This window comes from Bufo bufo, chromosome 2, assembly GCF_905171765.1.
Source record: "Bufo bufo chromosome 2, aBufBuf1.1, whole genome shotgun sequence".
Classification (NCBI taxonomy): Eukaryota; Metazoa; Chordata; class Amphibia; order Anura; family Bufonidae; genus Bufo; species Bufo bufo.
Genome location: NC_053390.1, coordinates 579635156 through 579658607, shown reverse-complemented (window position 1 = coordinate 579658607; position 23452 = coordinate 579635156). Strand labels below are relative to the sequence as shown.

General features: G+C 43.3%; 1 protein-coding gene across 1 annotated transcript in view; it reads right to left on the bottom strand.

The window, feature by feature from the left end:
• NFKB1 (nuclear factor kappa B subunit 1) overlaps window positions 1–23452 on the bottom strand; it is a 139322-nt gene that overhangs the window by 84826 nt on the left and 31044 nt on the right. Inside the window, exon 2 of the mRNA XM_040418220.1 lies at window positions 5498–5536. Coding sequence (XP_040274154.1) covers window positions 5498–5530 — 33 coding nt within the window. The 5' untranslated portion in view covers window positions 5531–5536. The remainder of the gene's footprint in view (window positions 1–5497; window positions 5537–23452) is intronic.

Below are 23452 nucleotides of genomic sequence, written 5' to 3'. Positions count from 1 at the left end.
TAACAAGCATACACAGAAACTTAGGACATTGTTACTCCTCTTTAAGGGGTTGTCTGACCCCCAAGGAAACATCTGCTAAGGCCTGGGATGTTTTTAAAGAGGCAATCCCATGATTGGTGTAAAAAATGAAAATCAGACATCATATAGTACACGAAAATCTCTAACAAAGCTAGAACCAGCCCTGTATCTCCCCATTCATTGCTCTGCTAGATTTATATCAAGCTGGCAGCTCAAGGGGAGTGTATTTTCTGCTGCAGCTAAGGGGGCGTGTCCATGCTCTCCCTATCACAGCTCAGGGGGCAGTTGAAGGATGAAACTGAGCATGTGCGGCCTTCTCAGTGAGCAGGTCAGAGAAATAAGAAATAAAATCAAACAGCAGGGAGGGCGCTATACAGATACATTTTATTGAATAACTCTATACGAAATTTTTTATTGCATGCAATTACAAAAGTATCCAGATCCAGGTACTGGTTTGAAAATTGTAGAATATTTTTCCTGCTGTTATCCTGCTGATTCCAGGCCCCTGTGGACCAGAAGTGTGACGTCCCATCTGTCGTCATGTGCACCGCAGCCATTCACTGGCCTCAGTGCTGATGGGTTCCTACGCATTCCAGGCGTTCATTTTACCTTGGTCGCCGGTCTACCCCTTTAAGTAAATGGAAAGTATCTAATTCTAATTGTTCTAACCACACTTTCTTTAGGCATATGCAGGAAATAATAATGACAGTAAGAACCCACATACCGCCATTTCCATTTCAAAACTACTCAGATGTTTTTACACCGATGCATTTCATAAAATGTAATTCAAATAAAATGTCATAGTAATCATACCAGCGTTTATTAGCCGCAAACAGCCGAGCACTGCTAGTGAAACGACAGGGGTCGTCGTGTTTCATGAGTATTATCACGACATCAGACAACTGATGTGACATACGGGTAAAACGTCCTGTAAGTCATGCTGGTGCCTTATACACAATGTCAATATTTTATTAAAGAACTGATGCTAACATTGTGTCTCTTCTATCTCAGATGTACTTTCGGTGGAATTTATATTAGCTGCATCGCCCATATCACATCAGCCGTCAGTCCAGCCACACCCTGAAGCTGCTGACACACGTTCAGGCTTTTTGATGTAGGTCTGGATTTTAGGAGGAGAGAAGGTATGAAGGACAGATACAACTTCTCCACTTTTTTATTTACAGGTTTTGGCTTCACAAAATGCATGAAAAAACATGAACGTGTGGCAGCACCCTGACCCCTGCTGCACATTAACAGGCCCAAAGCAACTAATAAACTGCAATTTTCACAGAGTGTAAATCATGGGCAGACATAACAGACACCACTGTCTGCCATCCCCTTAGGCTGTCCTCATACAGGCGGTGACAGATTCCCTTTACAGTTTTTTTTTGCTTTGCTTTTTTTAATTCCTGTCACACTCTATAAAAACCTCACACAAAAAGGCAGAGCAGCACATGAAGAAATAGTACACACCCAAAAGAGTTAGGCCCCTTCCACACGGGCGTTGCGGATTGGGCCGGATGCGTTCAGGGAAGATGGTGCGATTTTGACACTAAAACAAGTCAGTTTTCACTGCGTTCCACTGCGTTCCATGTTTGCGCTTTTTCCGCGCGGGTGCAAAACATTGTAATTCGTTTTGCACGTGTGATAGAAAAATCGCCATGTTTGGTACCCAGACCCGAACCTGGACTTCTTCACAGAAGTTCGGGTTTGGGATCGGTGTTGTGTAGATTTTATTATTTTCTCTTATAACATGGTTATAAGGGAAAATAATAGCATTCTTAATACAGAATGCTTAGTACAATAGCGCTGGAGGGGTTAAAAAAAAAAAATAATTATTTAACTCACCTTAATCCACTTGATCGCGCAGCCCGGCTTCTCTTCTTTCTTCTTCTTTGAGGAATAGGACCTTTGATGATGTCACTGCGCTCATCACATGGTCCATCACATGGTCTTTTACCATAGTGATGGATCATGTGACGGACCATGTGATGAGTGCAGTGACGTCATCAAAGGTCCTTTTCCTGTGCACAGCAAAGAAGAAGACAGAAGAGAAGCCGGGCTGCGCGATCAAGTGGATTAAGGCGAGTTTTTTTTTTTTTTAACCCCTCCAGCCCTATTGTACTATGCATTCTGTATTAAGAAGGCTATTATTTTCCCTTATAACCATGTTATAAGGGAAAATAATAATGATCAGGTCCCCATCCCGATCGTCTCCTAGCAACCGTGCGTGAAAATCGCACCGCATCCGCACTTGCTTGCGGATGCTTGCGATTTTCACGCAGCCCCATTCACTTCTATGGGGCCTGCGTTGCGTGAAAAACGCAGAATATAGAACATGCTGCGATTTTCACGAAACGCACAAGTGATGCGTGCAAATCACCGCTCGTGTGCACAGCCCCATAGAAATGAATGGGTCCGGATTCAGTGCGGGTGCAATGCGTTCACGTCACGCATTGCACCCGCGCGGAAAAGTCGCTCGTGTGAAAGGGGCCTTAGGCCTCTTTCACACAGGCGTCGCATGTGAGGGCCGGATAGGAACGGGTGCGTCGCGGGAAAAGGCAAGATTTTTCCGCGCGAGTGCAAAGCATTTGAATTTTGCACGCGCGTGAGAAAAATCGGCATGTTTGGTACCCAGACCCGAACCCGGACTTCTTCCCTTAAAACATGGTTATAAGGGAAAATAATAGCATTCTTAATACAGAATGCTTAGTAAAATAGGGATGGAAGGGTTAGAAACATGGTTATAAGGGAAAATAATAGCATTCTTAATACAAGTAAATTAGGGATGGAGGGGTTAAAAAAATTAAAATAAAAAAATTTAAACTCACCTCCACCACTTGTTCGCGCAGCCCGGCTTCTCTTCTTTCTTCTTCTTTGAGGACCTGGGAGGAAAAGGACTGTGACGGACTGAACCGTCACTGGGGCTGCTGGAGAATCCTGAGGGCCAGCCTCCTTCCTACGGACTATGGACCCAGAACTATGGAGACACCCTCAGACCTTTTGGGGTTACAAGAAACTATGAACCCGGATTTATGTGTGGAATTTATATGCCACATATTTCCTATTGCCCATTTAAGGTGCATGGTGTGCATTCAGCAACACAAAAAGGGTTAACTCTGCACTGAGACTCCCACTGATTGTGTTAGTGATGGGATTAAGATAGCTATAAGAGCAGCCGACTCCTCGATGAGTAGATCACCCTATGATACACTCAGGAGATAATCCCATCACATGTGTCTCCTCTCCCCCTATTCATTCATTATGGAGGTGGTGAAGATGTCTGTTTGCATGTTGTTTATTGTTGATTGTGTCAAAGACAATGCCATTGTGTTTGTTGAAAAGGGTTAGTTTTTGTGTTTAAACTGTAAAGGATTGGCTGCTATGTCATGTCCTCAGTTCCCAACCAGGTCCACGGGGGTGGTACCCTTGTTGGAAAATGTGTATATAAGTCAATGCTTGTGCCTCGTCTCATGTGTATGGGGATTGCTATACGCTGTATACTCCCCTGGCTATAACTCCTAGCTCTTGTAAGAGCTATTCCTGTTCCTTGTCCCTGTGGTGGTTACTGTATAGAGCGGAGTGCTTGGAGTCCTCGGGAAGTGCTAGGAGCATCCATCAACGGAGGTACCCGGTCGAGGTACCAGGAGATCCTTTACAAGGACCTTTGACGTCACTGCGCTCATCACATGGTCCATCACCATCGTGATGGACCATGGTGACGGATCATGTGATGGACCATGTGATGAGCGCAGTGACCTCACCAAAGGCCCTTTTCTTCCAGGTTCTCGAAGAAGAAGAAAGAAGAGAAGCCGGGCTGCGCGAACAAGTGGATGAGGTGAGTTTAAATTTTTTTTAATTTTTTTTTTAACCCCTCCATCCCTAATTTACTTAGCATTCTGTATTAAGAATGCTATTATTTTCCCTTATAACCATGTTATAAGGAAAAATAATAAAGATCGGGTCCCCATCCCGATCGTCACCTGCTTGTGGATGCTTGCGATTTTCACGCAGCCCCATTCACTTCTATGGGGCCTGTGTTGCGTGAAAAACGCACAATATAGAGCATGCTGCGATTTTCATGCAACGCACAAGTGATGCGTGAAAATCACTGCTCATGTGCACAGCCCCATAGAAATGAATGGGTCCGGATTCAGTGCGGGTGCAATGTGTTCACCTCACGCATTGCACCCGCGTGGGAAAACTTGCCCGTGTGAAAGGGGCCTTACAAAAATATCACATACTTTATAGACCCAAGACAACTCATGAACGACAAAATTGATAAAAAGGAATGAAAAACAAAGATGGCAAAGCTGGGGGATCACAGAAATATTATGACCCCTTTGTGGCATGAGCCTAGGTTAAGGCATACATCCAACAAATTGAGCAGATCAGAATAAATTGTAAGTTTTGATGCCAAATTTATCTATATGACCATTTTATATCGCATATTGTGTATTTTCTGTAAGTGTACAAGTTACACTCATACATGCTGGTGTCGTCACAGATAAATGACCAATATGCCCTATAGATGGTATTACCTTAATGTGATATATGGTAGTTACAGTGCATACAATAAGTGCTCTCAAGAATTTAATTATTTCCCCATATGGCGGAACTGCAACTTTTCTGGTTACAATTAGCATTATACGCCGCCCTCACCAATTTGACGAAAAGATCTCATGGCGAGGACAGGACCATCGGCCTAGGCTCATTCACCATTATTCTCACCAGAAATTGGTGTAAATAATGACTGAAATCTACTGCAGTTCTGAGCTCCCGAAGGTTTCATTCCAGGGACTGCTGGAGGAGGCAGGTAATTTATGATGAAGCCTGCTCCTCGTCATAAATCACATGCTTCCTTCGGTGGTGCAGGCCCCATCAAGACCGGCATAGCTTACAGTGGTCTTTTGACATGTGGTTTTCCATGGCTGTGCCCGCCCTCCTTTGATATACTTTAGGCTGTAATTTTAGCCTTTGGCCTCTTTCACACGATCGTATTGAAATCCGTCAGTGATGAATTCCCATACACTGGAAGCAAATACGCACAAAACTCGGACATGCTGCAGATTTCAAATACTGGCGGAAATTATCCACCCATGTGAATAGCCCTATTCATTAACATTAGCAGCGGATTCCGGTACATAAAATCCGGGCCACCTACGGCTTGCATACGCTCGTGTGAAGGCAGCCTTTATCTGCTCTGTTCTATATAGAAAGGTACAAGGAAGAAAAGCAACAAAACAAAGCTTAGCTTACATGTCATCCACAATCACGTGTGAAAAGATATTCCTGCCAGGTGCACGTGTGACACAAGTAATATTGTTTTTTACTGCGTGGTGCTTTATGTTTCATTTTTAGATGACTTCCTCCCTAAACATCCCACCGCACTCTCACAACCGTAATTCTGATATCACATACATTTAATGTTTTACAATGCGGCTAATCGATACTCAGAATCATGAGCAGTAATACTTACAGGGTCAGTCATGTCAAACGCGTGTTTCGCCATAGCTGCCTGCAAAACAAAGTGTCCATTGTTATCCTTCACATCATTCTACAATTAAAGGGGTATTCCGGCATACAAAGTCTGACTCTTATTGAAAGCACACGGTACAAAGTAAAAATCCTCTATATATAGTATTTTAGTCTTTTCAGTAGTTTCCCACATAATCACTCACCATTAACTGGCCCAAATGTATATAGCTGGCTGCCAGGGTTATGACCTGTAGTTCAGCTTGTCAGTTCCAGCACTAGGAACCAATGTGAGAGGTTCACCAGTGAGGGGGCACAATATGGAATGCACAAGGGGGTGGGGCCAAGGAAATACAGCTGGAGGAGAACAGCCTAGAATAAATGTCAGCAATGCAAGATGTAGTCTGTTCCCCGATGGGATGCTGCTGATGACAAGCCTTCTCTTGCTGTACTAAGGAGGGGCACATAGGGGGCATTAGTGTGACAAAAAAGGTATTTATACATGTTTAGGGTGTCCTGCATTGTGTGTGTGAAGGCCCTGCGACCTTCTTCTAGGTTTCTCTCCTGAATGCTCTTTTACCCCTTTAAAGGATTTTGTTATTGATAGTCTATCCTCAGGACAGGCCATCACCATCTAATCGGTGGTTCTGGAAGTAAGCAGCGCAGCTCTTACTGCAAAGGATGGGAGAACCGCTACACGAGCAGCGCAGTTAAACAGCTGATGGGTGGGGGTGTGGGGTGTTGGACCCCCAGCCATTAGATATTGAAGGTATATCCTGAGGATAGGCAATCAATAGCAAAATCTTGCAATATCCCTTTAAGTCTATGGCATACAGAGGTAAATTACTTAAATTTCTATTTTCATGTTTAAAATATCTCCATGGAATTTCCTGCTTAATTATAGGTTAGCAAATTCCAGGTATTTCATGTAGAAATAAGTATCAGCATTTTTCTGTGCTCAAGAAGAAAATATTAAAAAAACAATGTTTGGAGAAATTTCAGGGCAGCCACCAGCCAGTAGACCTGATATGGTAAGATACAGTAAGTATCTGATAACCACTTACCTGCCTGAGGAGCTGAGGCTTAAACATTTTGACCTTTTTTGTGTATTCTCTCATTTATCGGTCTAAGGGTACTTTCACACTTGTGGCAGAGGATTCCGGCAGGCAGTTCCGTCGCAGGAACTGCCTGCCGGATCCGGCAATCCGGACGCAAACTGATGGCATTTGTCAGACAGAGCCGGACCCGTCTGACAAATGCATTGAAATACCGGATTCGTCTCTCCGGTGTCAACCGCATGCGCAGACCGGAAATCCCGAATTCCGGCAAGTGATCAGTATTTTTGGCCGGAGAGAAAAATGCAGCATGCTGCGGTTTTTTTCTCCGGCCAAAAAATGTAAGAGGGACTGAACTGATGCATCCTGAACGGAATGCTCTCCATTCAGAATGCATTAGGATAAAACTGATCAGTTTTTTTCCAGGATTGAGCTCCTAGGACGGAACTCAACACCGGAAAACAAAAACGCTAGTGTGAAACTAGACCCTAAGAAATGTGATTTCAAGGGTCTGTGCAGACAACTCAGTTTCATACTGGCTTTAAGGGCATATGGATGTAAAAATGGAGGAGTTTAATTTGGTACGATAGTGGGCACCTTTCCATGCTTCATGAGCAGTCAACTGCTGCTACCCCTGGTTATAACATCTGATGGACCCTAGCCAGCGCTACTATATGATCAGCTTTTACATAGCTAGGGGTTATCCAAACTGGACAAGTCATCCCCTATTTGATCAGTGGCACCCCATCCATAAGAAGAATAGAGACCCTGAAATAAATGAAGCGGCTGGTTGACCATGCACGCTGGTAGCTGCCTAGTAACAGGCCGTGTGGCCCATAGGTGACTACAGATTTTGTACCACAGCGTGACAGCTAGTAACAAGTAAAAGAAAAGTATTAGAGCAGCTGTAAACAGTATAAATCAGTTACATATAAAAGGCATGACGTTGTGAAACGGAATCACGGCTGCACAAAGCGCTCCTATAACCTTTCTCGTACAAACCAAGAGGAAGTAAGCCGAATACTGACCTTCAGGAATATCAAGGAAAATGCCAAATGCTGTGTAGTGAAAGAGACAGCACAACTAATACATACTGTAAAAAACTGCACTCTGAGGCAGCTATGAGAAGACCTCTTTCTCACTATTAGACTATGGACCACAAAAGCGTAACTAGGGTATGTGCATTTATTCCAACCGTTATGAAAGTGAACAACAAGGAAAGTGTGATCTCAAGACCTCGAAGTGAATGAAGCAGTTCCTCTCGCACATTTAGATGCAATCTCAACAAAAAGCAGAAGCAGCTTGGCAGCAGATGCCATGTCATTCCAAATGTTAGACTGTGATCTTCCTCAGATAGACGCCAAGATCACTGTATAAGAAGAGCTCAGTATCTCAAAGGACAACCGCAGCATCTGCGGTGACCCCTGAAGTGACAGCCAGAACCGTAAGACACCATCTACTTGAAGAAACACTGCATTCACGCACTCTACTATCTTGTTTGCCACTGATCATCGTCGCCAAGAGCACATACACTGGTGCCACGTGAGAGCCCACTGGAGGCATGAATGGCAAACAATAGTGTTCAGTGATAAAGGCAGGTTCTGCCTTGGTAGTAAGAATGGCTGCATCAGAGTTCACAGGAGGGCTGGAGAGTATCTACTGCCATCCCACAGAGGCACACAGAACCAACAGCACCTGTTATAGTGTTGAGTGCCATTAGCTACCATAAACGTTTGATTCTGGTATTCGTAAAGGTAACAATGACCAGCCTTCGGTATCTCCAGGACATTGTGGAACCAGTCCTACTGCCTTTTGACTCAGGAGACGTGGTTTTCCAACAAGAAAATGCCCAACCACAAACAAACCACACAAGATGCTCTTCAGGGCATGCAGCAGCTCCACTGGACAGCTCAATCACCAGATCTCTCCCCTATTAAGAATATCTGGGACTCGATTGGGTGACGGAGCTCCTGTGCACAGTCTACCTTGACTGAACTACATGTCCAAATTGAAAGAGCTTGTAATGACGTACCACAGTATCTGTATGACCATTACCGTGTCAGGGTGGCAGCTTGTATCGCAGCATGGGGAGATGCTTAAAGGGGTTGTCAGAATTATTTTTTATAATTTTTTTAAAATATTTTAATAGTTTGGACTTTTCGGATGTGGCGATATGTGATATGTTTGTTTATTTATTTATTGTTTATATAATTTAAATGTAAAATTGGGAAAGGGGGTGATTTATACTTGTTTTTGTTTTGTTTTTGTTTTTTTCTGTTCCAGCGTTCACCGCATAGATTTTTTTTTATATATTTTAATAGTTTGGACTTTTCGGACGTGGCGATATGTGATTAAACATATCACATATCGCCACGTCCGAAAAGTCCAAACTATTAAAATATTTTTAAAGGGTTTCTACCACCAGAAATACTGTTATGTAGCTGACTGACAGTAGCGATGCGCTAATGTCAGCACTACATAACAGTATGTTTCTAACATTAGTCCCTGCAGCCGTTTTTGTTAAAAAAGCACTTTTATAGATATGCTAATGAGCCTCTAGGTGCTATGTGGGCATCATTAGCACCTAGAGGCTCCGTCCACTAACCATTTCAGCCGCCCATCGCGTCCCTCCAGCCCGCCCCGCTCCTGTTGATTGACATGAAACTTCTCAGTATCTCGTACCAATTTCCGCGCCTGCGCCGTGCGCTTCTGTATTCGGCGCAGGCGCAGTGAGGAAGCCGGCGCCGGGAGAACACAGAAGTGCTCGGCGCAGGCGTGGGAATTGGTATGAGATACTGAGAAGTTTCACGTCAATCAACAGGAGCGGGGCGGGCTGGAGGGACGCGATGGGCGGCTGAAATGGTTAGTGGACGGAGCCTCTAGGTGCTGATTTTACGACCACATAGCACCTAGAGGCTTATTAGCATATCTATAAAAGTGCTTTTTTTAACAAAAACGGCTGCAGGGACTAATGTTACAAACATACTGTTATGTAGTGCTGACATTAGCGCATCGCTAATGTCAGTCAGCTACATAACAGTATTTCTGGTAGTAGAAACCCTTTAAAAAAATGTGATTAAACGTATCACATATCGCCACGTCCGAAAAGTCCAAACTATTAAAATATAAAAAAAAAAATCTATGCGGTGAACACCGGAACAGAAAAAAAATTAATAAAAACTGCGCGATTCGCCATTTTTTAAAATGCGGAATGCATGTGGCTTTTTTGGTGTTTTATTTTTTTCGCGTGGTATCGAATGGTATCGAGTATCGCAATACTTTTTTATGGTATCGAAATCAAATCAAAAATTTGGGAACGCAACAACTCTAGCAGCCAGGGCTTCAGTAGTGTCCTGGCTGCCATGGTAACCGATCGGAGCCCCAGGATTACACTGCTGGGGCTCCGATCAGAAGCTGCCACTGCACCACCAATGAGGAGGAGGGGACCCTGTGGCCACTGCCACCAATGAGAAGGGGAGGGGACCCTGTGGCCACTGCCACCAATAATTTGAATACTGGGGGGTTGAGGGGGGCGGGCACACTGCGCCACCAATGATAATTAACCTTATATACAGAAAGCGGGTACTGGCAGCAGTTAACCCCTCAGGTGCCGCACCTGAGGGGTTAACTGCCGCTGATCGCAGCTCCCTGTCAGAGGCAGGGTGTCGGCCATGTGATTCTGCTGCCAGGACCTGCCTCCTGTATTAAAAGTTAAAGATGACCATTTTTTATGAGCAGGCTACATAGAGTGGCGCCCAGGGATCTCCCTGCACTTACTATTATTCCTGGGCGCCGCTCCGTTCACCCGCTGTACCCCCATTACTGTCTCCTGCTCCGTATGCTAATGACTACTATAGGAGCAATGGGGAGGAGACATCAGCTTCTCTCCTGGGCGGTCATTCTCCCTGGCTGTGACGCTTTGCGCTGCGACTGGACAGTGCTACAGCAGGGAGAAGGAATGCCCAGGAGAGAAGCTGATGTCTCCTGATTGCGCCGATAGTAGTAATTATCATACGGAGCAGGAGACAGTAATGGGGGCACAGAGGGTGAACGGAGCGGCGCCCAGGAATAATAGTAAGTGCAGGGACATCCCTGTGCGCCGCTCTATGTAGCCTGGTAACTTAAAGTCCGAGCCCGTTTAAAATCCTCCTATCATTGGTGGCGCAGTGCGCCCGCCCCTCTCTCCTCATTGGTGGCAGCGGCACAGGGGGGAGGGAGACACTGCTTCCTTCTCCCCTGTGCTGCTGAGGGAACATGAGCGCGCAGCCCAGTATCGAAAAAATGGAAATCCCGGTATCGATACAAAAGTATCGATTGGGTATCGAAATTTCGATACCCGCTACAACCCTAATGTGTGGGACTACAAGTCTCAGCTATGCAGTACAATGACATTGCTGATACACACAGGATCTTCCCCCTATCTGTTCCCGTGCAATGCTCTGTAGACATAGCCAGCAGAAAAGTACAGCGGAGAGAACTCCTCCAGTCTGTGCAGAGCATTTGTGTCTTTAATGCCTGAAGAAAAGAAAACCCTGCAGCTGCTCAGCTGCTCAGCCCTGAGTCTGTGCTGCTTATGGTAGAAGGGGTTAAAGGGTTTGTCCGGGTTCAGAGTTGAACCCGGACATATCCCTATCTTCACCCCTCCAGCCCCCCTGATATGAGCATCGGAGCATTTCATTTCAAGGGTTTTGTTTACATTGGCACACTGCCAGATGGAGGCTTGCACCCAGCAGTGTTCTCGGTGACGTCACTGGCTCTGATGGGCGGGCTTTAGCTGTTCTACAGACTAGGGCAACGCTAAATCCCGCCTATTAGTGTCGGTGACATCAACAGGCACACCCCTCTGTACCCTTACTACAGACTGCTTGCAATTCATTCATAACTACTATATACAAAGAGTTTGTATGTTCTCCCCGTGTTTGCATAGGTTTCCCCTAGGTACTCCAGTTGCCTCCCACACTCCAAAGACACACTGATAGGGAACTTTAAGCCCCTTTACACTGCTCGATATTTCGGCAGATTATCACCAACGTGCGTTTGTACAAATCTGCCGGTATAAAGGGGCCGTCGATTACCTGATGAACGAGCAAAATGCTTGTTCATCAGGTTATAGTATTGTTTGTACAGATACCTAAATCATTGTTTGCCGGCAGCAGATCATGCCGTCTAAACAGCCTCTGTTGCAGGCAAACAATGATTCTGTATGGGGACAAGCAATAGCATTAGCGATCACTCCTCCCCATACTGTGGAGGGGATCGTGGCATGTAAATACAGTGGTCTTCACTGACGAGAAGATGATTGCCAGGAAGGAACTCTTCCTTCCCAACATTCATCTGCTCCATTGGGCAATGTAAAGGGGCCTTAAGATTGTGAGCCCCACTAGGGACAAAGAGTGATGATAATGTCTGAGTGGCACTACACATCCGTGACGACTGCTCCATTCAAACCCCTTCTCGTTACGGTCATGCTGTGTGGAGGAATGGGAGGCTCGGGATTCCTGTTTTAGTGATTATAAGGGTCCCCTCAGCAATCATATATTTATCACATACCCAGTGGATTTCCATGGTATAGACTTACCTTTACCTCTTAAGCTTTTAGCAATGTTCTATCAATCCTCTCACTGTACACCTACTTGCTTTCAAAGTGTGGCAAGTACATAGAAGGCTTCTTATGTCATTGCATGTATAACTAGATGACATCCACAGTATGTCACGCACAGTATGACTCAAAGCCGGAAACAGTTCTAATACATTAAAAGAAAAGAACACTGGAAACGCTGCATGCTAACTTTTGAGTAAAACGCCTTTGTCTACTGGGAGAAGATGCTTCCGTCTGCACATGCACAATGTAAAGTTATATTACGGTATAAAACATATAAAACCAGATCCACTAAAATGTTTCATCCAAGTGACACTATGGGGGACATTCATCAATAATTGTGTAATTTGCGCCATAAAAATACTAACATTACAAATCAAAAGTGGAGATATGTTTCACCTTGTACAGTTAGGTCCATATATATTTGCACACTGACACAAATTTAGTTTTTATTGCCTGTTTACTAAAATATATTTAAGTTATAGTTATATAATGGACATGGACATAAAGTCCAGACTTTTAGCTTTCATTTGAGAGTATCCACATTAAAATTGGATATAGGGTTTAGGAGTTTCAGCTCCTTTACATGTGGTACCCTGTTTTTAAAGGGACAAAAAGTAATTGGACAATTGACTCAAAGGCTGTTTCATGGACAGGTGTGGGCAATTCCTTCATTATTTCATTCTCTATTAAGCACATAAAAGGCCTGGAGTTGATTTGAGGTGTGGGGCTTGTACTTTTAAGATTTTGCTTAAAAGTAGATAAATAAAGGAGCTCTCCATGCAGGTAAAACAAGCCATCCTTTATCTGTGAAAACAGAAAAAACCCATCCGAGAAATTGCTACACCACTAGGAGTGGCAAAATCTACAGTTTGGTACATCCTGAGAAAAAAGCACTGGTGACCTCAACAATGCAAAAAGACCTGGACACCCACGCAAGACAACAGTGGTGGATGATCACAGAAAAATTACCATGGTGAAGAGAAACCCCTTTACAACAGCCAAGTGAACAACACTCTCCAGGATACAGGCGTATCAATATCCAAATCTACCATAAATAGAAGACTGCATGAAAGTAAATTCAGAGGGTTCACTGCACGGTGCAAGCCACACATAAGCCTCAAGAATAAGAAGGCTAGATTGGACTTTGCTAAAAAAAAACATCTTAAAAAAACAGAAACACTTTTGGGTAAACATTCTTTGGACAGATGAAACCAAGATCAACCTCTACTAGAATGATGGAAAGAGAAAGATATGGTGAAGGCATGGTACAGCTCATGATCTAAAAGCATACCACATCATCTATAAAACACGGCGGAGGCAGTGTGATGGCTTGGGCATGCATGGCTGCCAGTGGCACTGGGTCCCTAGTGTTTATTGATTATGTGACACAAGACAGAAGCAGCAGGATGAATTCTGGGGTTTTCAGGAAACATACTGTGTGCTCAGATTAGGGATCGACCGATTATAGGTTTCTGCAGCCAGCTCCCGCCTCCTGTATATGAATTAAACACAAAAATATTAAGTATAAATGAAAGAAAGATTTACAAAAAAAAAATACACACGTTAACAATAAATATTAATTTTCAGCAGATTTGTGTAGGAATTTTTTTTTTTTTTTAAATAAAAATTCCCAGAATATCGGTATAAATTATCGGCTATCGGCCTTAAAGTTCACAAATTATCGGTATCGGCCCTAAAAAATCAATATCGGTCGATCCCTAGCTCAGATCCAGCCAAACTGATTGGTCGCGTTTCATAATACAGATGGACAATGACCCAAAACATAAAGCCAAAGCAACCTAGGAGTTTATTTTAGCACAGAAGTGGAATATTCTTGAATGGCCAAGTCGGTCACCTGATCTGAACCCAATAGAGCATGCATTTCACTTGCTAAAGACTACATTTCAGACAGAAAGACCCACAAACAGTTGCAGTAAAGGCCTGGCAGAGCATTAAAAAGGAGGAAACACAGCGTCTGGTGATGTCCATGAGTTTAAGACTTCAGGCAGTCATTGCCAATAAAGGGTTTTCAACCAAGTATTAGAAATTAACATTTTATTTACAATTATTTAATTTGTCCAATTACTTTTGAGCCCCTGAAATGAAGGGATTGAGTTTAAAAAAATCTTTAGTTCCTCACATTTTTATGCAATCAGTTTGTTAAAACCACTGAATTAAATCTGAAAGTCTGAACTTCAACTGCATCTGAATAGTTTTGTTCAAAATCCATTGTGGTAATGTACAGAACAAAAATCAGAAAAAATGTCTGTCCAAATATATATATGGACTGAACTGTATATAAAAGGGCACACGCCACTTTTAAAATGTGACTTTTTAAAATATAAACTTGATTATCCGCCTATTTCTTTCAATTTGCAACATTTTAACGCCAATAGAACTAAAATGTGACTTTTTTAAACTGAAATGCGCCATTTCAGCCAACCCTGCCAGATGGCACTTGTGACTTTCGAGACATATTTGCGACTTTTGAAGCATATTTGCAACATTTCCTGCAGTAAGTTGCAACTTTTGTCTCAAACTCGGGACGTTTTGCTGAATATCAATTTACTGACAAAACCCTGCTGTTTAGCTCATTTGTATTAGATAAAAATAAATGTGTCCCGTTTTAATATTTACCTATCACTTCTTCCTACGAGTTGATTTTCTTTTTATAAATGCGACTTTTTGACAAAAAGACGCATCTTTATCCCATAAATGCGACTTTTTACACAAAACACCACCAACATAAGCTGGCTTACCATATTTTTCGCCCCATAAAACGCATTTTTCTTTCCTAAAAGTGGAGGGAAAATACAAATGAAGCGCTTCCATTATGGCGGTGAGGAGCGGCTTTTATAAAACATGAGGCGCTAGGGGCAATATGGAGATGATGGGGACAATATGGACATGCTGGAGGCTGATATGGGGGCAATATGGAGATGCTGGAGGCTGATATGGGGGCAACATGGAGATGCTGGAGGCTGATATGGGGGCAACATGGACATGCTGGAGGCTAATATGGGGGCAATATGGACATGCTGGAGGCTGATATGTGGGTAATATGGACATGCTGGAGGCTGATATGGGGGCAACATGGACATGCTGGAAACTGATATGGGGGCAATATGGACATGCCAGGGGCAATATGGACATGCTGGAGGCTGATATGGGGCCAATATAGAGATGCTGGGGGCAATATGGAGATGCTGTAGGCTGATATGGGGGCAATATGGAGATGCTGAGGGCTGATCTGGGGCAATATGGAGATGCTGAGGCAATATTGGGCTACTGGGGGCTGATGTGGGGCAATGGGAACTGCTGGGGGCTGATATGAGACTGCTGGGGACTGATGAGAGGCATGAGGCTCTTATCTGAGGTTTGATTGGGGGTCTGATCTGAGGTCTTGTTGGGGTCTGATTAACATTGGGGGTCTGATTAGTGGTCTGACCTGAGTTCTAATGAAAAATATTTTTTTCTTATTGTCCCCCTCTAAAACCTAGGTGCGTCTTATAGGCCAGTGCATCTTATAGGGCGAAAAATACGGTAATTGTCTGCAACAATTTGAGCCATTTCTGCCTTTAAGAGGTTGATAAATGAGGCGAATATGCGCCAATTTGATAGCCTCATCCACTCTGACATTTATAACTTGTTTCTGGCGTGACGGTCAAAGTTCTTTATGGTGAAAATTCTGAAGAAAACAGTTGACATATTTCGCGCAAATCAAAACACCATTCTTTTTGGTGCATTTTAGGCCATAATTCTGGCACAACATGCTTAGTAAATGTCCTCCACTGAGTCTGTGTGACTAGTGAGAAGCCCATTTGTTGTTTTCCCTAAGGCACTTGGCTTCCTTATATTTCAGCCCTTATATTGTTTGTTCTGTATATGCTGTTTATTCTCTACTCTCGTCTTTGCTATCAATATTCGAGGGGGATTTACCAAGCAAAAGGCACCAAAAGAAAAACTAAATGGCATACACTTCAGTTTGGGCACCAGTTTGGTGAGCTTGACATCTGTAGTAGTAAAAATAATGGAAACACTCCTAAAATAGAAGATAACTGACCACCTAAAAACCAACAACCTATTGGACCCAAAATAGCATGGATTTACTTCTGGCCGATCATGTCAAACTAATCTTATTGATTTCTTTGACTATGTCACAAAAGTGTTGGATGAAGGAGGTGCCGTGAATATGGCCTACTTGGATTTTAGCAAAGCCTTTGCTACAGCGCCACATAATGAGCTGATAGATAAATTATTAGCATTGGACTTAATCCCTGGATAGTTCAGTGGATCTGCAGTTGGCTGTTGGATAGATATTGTTGCTGTTAATGGTGTACATTCTAAGGAGAGACGAGTCACAAGTGGTGTACCTCAAGGATTCCTCCTGGGTTCTATTCTTTTTAATATTTTTGTAGGTGACACAGGAGAAAGTGTGGTAGGTAAGTTTGCCTGTTTGACTATGACACAAAAGTGTGTAACAGGGTTGATATTCCTGAAGGGGTTTGTAACATGGAAAAAAAATTATCCTCACTAGATAAATGGTCCAAACAATGGAAACTGCAGTTCAATGTTTCCAAATGTAAAATAATGCACTTGGGGAGAAGGAACCCTCATTTTCAGTATCATATTGGCAGCTCTGTGTTAGAGAAGAGTTAGGCGTCCTGATTTCAAACAGCTGAATGACGGCACAGGGTGGACAGGCAGCTGGGAAAGCAAGTAGGATGCTTGGCTGTATAGCTAGAGGTGGAAAGACTTTGTGATCCTACTGCATAGAGCACTAGTGAGACCACATCTGGAATACTGTGTCCAGTTCTGGGGACCCCACCTACAAAAAGACATACATAAAATGGAACGGGTGCAGACAGGCTACACAAATGGTGGAGGGTCCTAAGCATAAAAGAGACATAAAGAACTGAATCTGTATAGCTTTGAGGGGGGAAAAAGGAAAAGGAGAGACATGATTGAAACCTTTAAATATGTTAAAGGCTTAAATAAGGTTCAGGAGGGAAGTGTTCTCAATAAGAAGCTAAACACAAGAACAAGGGGGGCACAATATGAAATTAGCTGGGGGTAAGATCAGGAGCAATGTCAGGAAATATTATTTTACTGAAAGAGTGGTTGAAGCTTGAAACAAACCTCCAGTAGTTGTGGTTGGGAAATCTACAGTAAGTGAAGTTAAAGGGGTATTCCCATCACAATGATCACTGTTAAATCTGTTAATGATTTGACAGTGATCATTTTTGCAAATACATTTTATTACCCAATTCCCACCCTTTTTGAGAAAATAAGTCCCCTCTTACCTGATTGTTGTCTTTCGTCTCCCCTGGTTACGGCCACCTCTCGCCTGTCGACTCCTGTGGCCGCGCTTGCGCAGAAGACTGAAGATTTTCTCCCGGCCGAGCAATGTCCTGAACGCGCACGCCGCCGCGGATGCACCATGATGACTTGTTCCCGGCCAGTATAGTACAGAGCCGCGAACGCGCACGCCACCTCTGTACTATACAGGCCAGGAACAAGTTACCATGGCGCATGCGCTGCGGCGTGCGCGTTGAAGACAGCGCGCGGCCCGGCCGGGAGAAGACGTCAATCAAACTGACTAAGCCTGCCCAGCGGAATCCACGAAGTGAACGTCGCGCTCGCCGCAGGTAAGTATGAAAATCACCAAAAAAAATAATTGAAACTAACTTACATATGTATTAAGATCTAAAAAACTTTATTGTAAGTATATATAAACATATAAACAATACATACATATATATATAATAAAACAGGCAGCACAAGGCGGGACACACAAATGAGGAGCAGGACCCAAGGAGAGGCCGGGAGATCAGTGCACGAAAATAACAGGGAAAAAAGAATGCTAGCTGAAAGAGCATACCTCAGAGCCTCATAGTAGCAACGCCCCAAACAAAGTGCAAAGGAGGCGATTGTGGAGATTGAGGTTGAAATAAAAAGGACAAGTATAAACATACCCTGAATGGTGCAAAGATCTCTCGGCCGACTCCTGACCCAACGCTGTTTCGCCAGTAGATCTGGCTTCTTCCGGGATCTACTGGCGAAACGGCGTTGGGTCAGGAGTCGGCCGAGAGATCTTTGCACCATTCAGGGTATGTTTATACTTTGTCCTTTTTATTTCAACCTCAATCTCCACAATCGCCTCCTTTGCACTTTGTTTGGGGCGTTGCTGCTATGAGGCTCTGAGGTATGCTCTTTCAGCTAGCATTCTTTTTTCCCTGTTATTTTCGTGCACTGATCTCCCGGCCTCTCCTTGGGTCCTGCTCCTCATCTGTGTGTCCCGCCTTGTGCTGCCTGTTTTATTATATATGTATGTATTGTTTATATGTTTATATATACTTACAATAAAGTTTTTTGGACCTTCATACATATGTAAGTTAGTTTCATTCATTTTTTTGGGTGATTATTATGACTCCTTGGGGGTCCGATGTTTTTGATATTATTCTGTCCGGTTAATATTGGTTGACCTAAGTATGAAAGCGGTTGATGGGAATAACCCTTTAAACATGCCTGGGATTAGGGTTGTTTCGATACCAAAATTTTGATTCGGTTTCGATACCATAAAAAAGTATTGCGATACTCGATACCTTTGGATACCAAGCGAAAAAAATTAAAACGCCAAAAAAAGCTGCGTGCATTCCGCATTTTATGGAACGTCCAGCTCATAATAGAACAGTCCTATCCTATTTTTTTGGGGGCACAAGGTGACTAAAAAAAAAAAGGCGAATCGCACAGTTTTTCTTTTTTTTCTTTTACAGTGTTCACCGCAAGAGAGATTTTTTTATATTTTGGACACCGGACGTGGCGATACGTAATATTTTATTTATTTATTGTTTATATATTTTATATGTAAAATTGGGAAAGGGTGTGATTTAAACTATTTTGGTGTATTTTTATTTTACTTTTTCTTTTTTTTTTTACAGTTTATTATTTAATAACTATTTCCCCCTTAGGGGTAGAACCTGGGATCTTTTAATCCCTTGTTCTATTTACCCTAATAGATCTCTTACACTGTCCCTGCTGCCCTGTGCTCTGTGCACACAGCAGCAGGAAATGGACCATGGCAGCCAGGCCTTTAGTAGCGTCCTGGCTGCCATGGTAACCGATCGGAGCCCCAGGGTTACACTGCTGGGGCTCCGATCACAACTGCCACTGCCACCAATGAGAGGAGGTGAGGAGACTCTGTGGCCACTGCCACCAATGATTTTAATACTGTGGAGGTGGGGGGAGGGCACACTGCGCCACCAATGTTTTTAATAATGGGGACGGGGGGAGGAGGGCGCAATGCACCACCAATTATAATTGACGTTTAATGTACAAATACAGCCGGCGTCAGAAACACATTGCCGGCACCCGACCTCTGACAGGGCGTATTTGTAATGTATTAAACGTTAGTTATCATTGGTGGCGCAGTGGCCACAGCCCTCCTCCTCCCCTCTGCGCTCCCATTGGAGGCAGCGGCAGCACAGAGCGGAGGGAGAGACTGCCTCCTTCTCCCCGTGCTACTGAGGGAACATGGCCGCGCTGAGAGCAGCACGCTCATGTTCTCTGATACTGGGCTGTGCAGTAGCACACCCTAGTATCAATAAAAGACAAATCCTGGTATCGTATCGATACCGGGACAAAAGTATTGACTGGGTATCGAAAGTTCGATACCCAAAACAACCCTACCTGGGATAAACACACGTCTATCCCAAGATAAAAACTTACAAAGAAATAATATAAAGGCAGACAAGATGGACCAGGTGTTCTTTTTCTGACGTCATTTTTCTAAGTTTCTTCTACAGTATTATATGCTTTCGAGACTTTTTACACCTCGCTAGACAATTTTGAAAAACGTCTAGAAAAAGGGAGGTGATGAAGAGGAGATTTATTAATGATGTGCGCTATTATTTTAGGCACAAAATACTGGTGGTAAGCATGCCAGCCAAAGGGTGACAAAAGGAACAAAAACTTACCTAAGAAGTCTATCATGACATTGATCACACAATAAATTTGCTACATATTCTGTCTCATTTAATCTGTCTAAACTTAAGCCAGTTATATATTAAATCTCCGCCTCTGCATGTCTCCGTTCAGAGTAGATATTGTATATTTTGTGCAAACTTTCGCCTTTTATTGCTTATTTTCTCTAACTTCTGCTAAAACTGTACATACTCTATTTTAGTTGTCACTCCTACGCTGGTCACCTTCATGTGAAATAATGTTACTCAACTCATTTCAACGCTGTGGTTTCCTCCCCCCAGTTAATGTGTGTTGCTAAGTGAACCAGACTGCTTCTTTTAACCACCTGTCTTTTGTTCCCCCTAGAAAAAGTGATAGGTGGGCAAGATTATCGATATCCAATGCTGACATCAGTGCCCGTAGGAGTTGGCATCCTGTGGTTTTCTGCCCGCACTGCATACCTCCAGGTCATTATAATTATTTCGGATCATCAGCATCCTTTGGCAGTGAAGGGGACCAAACTTTCTCCTACATCTACTACAACTACTTGGCACAATGACATCATGCGAAGTATCTGACAGGAGTTTATACAATTACTGCATACTGCTGTGAGCTCCTCTTACCATGATGCAGGTTACTTATTGTAACCTAGATTCTTGTGTTGTGTCAGGAAGAGCAAAAGTGAAACTACAAAGGTTAATTCTAAGAGATGAGAAATGTCATCTCCACACTGTATCTTATCTAGTCCAAGGTCAGCAGACTGTCTACAAATCTCATATCAAGGTGAAAAATTCTAACAAAATATGCTTGTACTAAACCAAAGAAAATGTCATTTTGAATATCAGGCTACAACTGCAGCCTCTCGACGCATTACAATGAACATATGTATTTGTGTATACATCGAGCTACGTGGGGAGATGACAGAGTTTTAAAGGGAATCTTGTTCTCTCTAGCTAGTCAGTCACTCATAAGTCTGCCTTGTGCACAACTATCAGTGGCTGACAACTATCTCTGTATACACACCTACACAGAGAATGATATCAATCCCTGATAACACCTCCCCTGTGTACAGCTATCAGTGACTGAAAGCTATCTATGTATACACACCTACACAGAGAATGATATCAATCCCTGATAACACCTCCCCTGTGTACAGCTATCAGTGACTGAAAGCTATCTATGTATACACACCTACACAGAGAATGCTATCAATCCCTGATAACACCTCCCCTGTGTACAGCTATCAGTGACTGACAACTATCTCTGTATACACACCTACACAGAAAATGCTATCAATCCCTGATAACACCTCCCCTGTGTACAGCTATCAGCGACTGACAGCTATCTCTGTATACACACCTACACAGAGAATGCTATCAATCCCTGATAACACCTCCACTGTGTACAGCTATCAGTGACTGACAACTATCTCTGTATACACACCTACACAGAAAATGCTATCAATCCCTGATAACACCTCCCCTGTGTACAGCTATCAGCGACTGACAGCTATCTCTGTATACACACCTACACAGAAAATGCTATCAATCCCTGATAACACCTCCCCTGTGTACAGCTATCAGTGACTGACAACTATCTCTGTATGCACACCTACACAGAAAATGCTATCAATCCCTGATAACACCTCCACTGTGTACAGCTATCAGTGACTGACAACTATCTCTGTATACACACCTACACAGAGAATTCTATCAATCCCTGATAACACCTCCCCTGTGTACAGCTATCAGCGACTGAGAGCTATGTATACACACCTACACAGAGAATGCTATCAATCCCTGATAACACCTCCCCTGTGTACAGCTATTAGTGACTGACAACTATCTCTGTATACACACCTACACTGAGAATGATATCAATCCCTGATAACACCTCCCCTGTATCAGTGACTGACAGCTATCTCTGTATACACATCTACACAGAGAATGCTATCAATCCCTGATAACACCTCCCCTGTGTACAGCTATCAGTGACTGACAACTATCTCTGTATACACACCTACACAGAAAATGCTATCAATCCCTGATAACACCTCCCCTGTGTACAGCTATCAGCGACTGAGAGCTATGTATACACACCTACACAGAGAATGCTATCAATCCCTGATAACACCTCCCCTGTGTACAGCTATTAGTGACTGACAACTATCTCTGTATACACACCTACACAGAGAATGATATCAATCCCTGATAACACCTCCACTGTGTACAGCTATCAGTGACTGACAACTATCTCTGTATACACACCTACACAGAGAATTCTATCAATCCCTGATAACACCTCCCCTGTGTACAGCTATCAGCGACTGAGAGCTATCTCTGTATACACACCTACACAGAGAATGCTATCAATCCCTGATAACACCTCCCCTGTGTACAGCTATTAGTGACTGACAACTATCTCTGTATACACACCTACACAAAGAATGATATCAATCCCTGATAACCCCTCCACTGTGTACAGCTATCAGTGACTGACAACTATCTCTGTATACACACCTACACTGAGAATGCTATCAATCCATGATAACACCTCCCCTGTGTACAGCTATCAGTGACTGATAGCTAACTATGTATACACACTTACACAAAGAATGTTATCAATCATTGATAACATCTCCCCATGTACAACTATCGGTGACTGACAACTATCTATGTATACACACTTACACAGAGAATGCTATCAATGACCAATAACCTCTCCCCCGTGTACAACAATCAGTGACTGACAGATATCTATATATACACACAAACACAAAGAATGCCATCTATCACTGATAACATCTCCCCTGTGTACAGCTATCAGTGACTGACTGCTATCTCTGTATACATACTTACACAAAGAATGGCATTAATCAGTGATAACACCAAACACTACTGAAGTAAAAAAGAGCAGAGATTTAAATGTATAATTTACAAAAAAATTTCACTCAATATACCAATCTGCTCAGCTTCTCCCACTCTGTAACTGCTCTGCAGATAGCACTGCATTTTGTGTTGACACGCTCCCTTTAAGCAGCATTAGAAGCCCCTCTCCTCTGAGTGACAGCTGTGGCATCCAACCAGGACATCACTACAACTGTCCTACAGAGGAATGGTGAAGCCCTGAACTCACCCGCACCACTGTCCCTATCTACTTGCAAGATCCATCCTAAAGCATTCAGCCCACAACTGGGCGACAGTACATACCTTCCTGACGAGGTGCTGGGTCCTACCAGGAAATTACAAATGGAAAAAATAATAAACAAAATGACAGACCAAAACCAGGACTGGATCAGAATCGAAAACCAGGAATGGATCAGAATCCAAAAGCAAAGTCA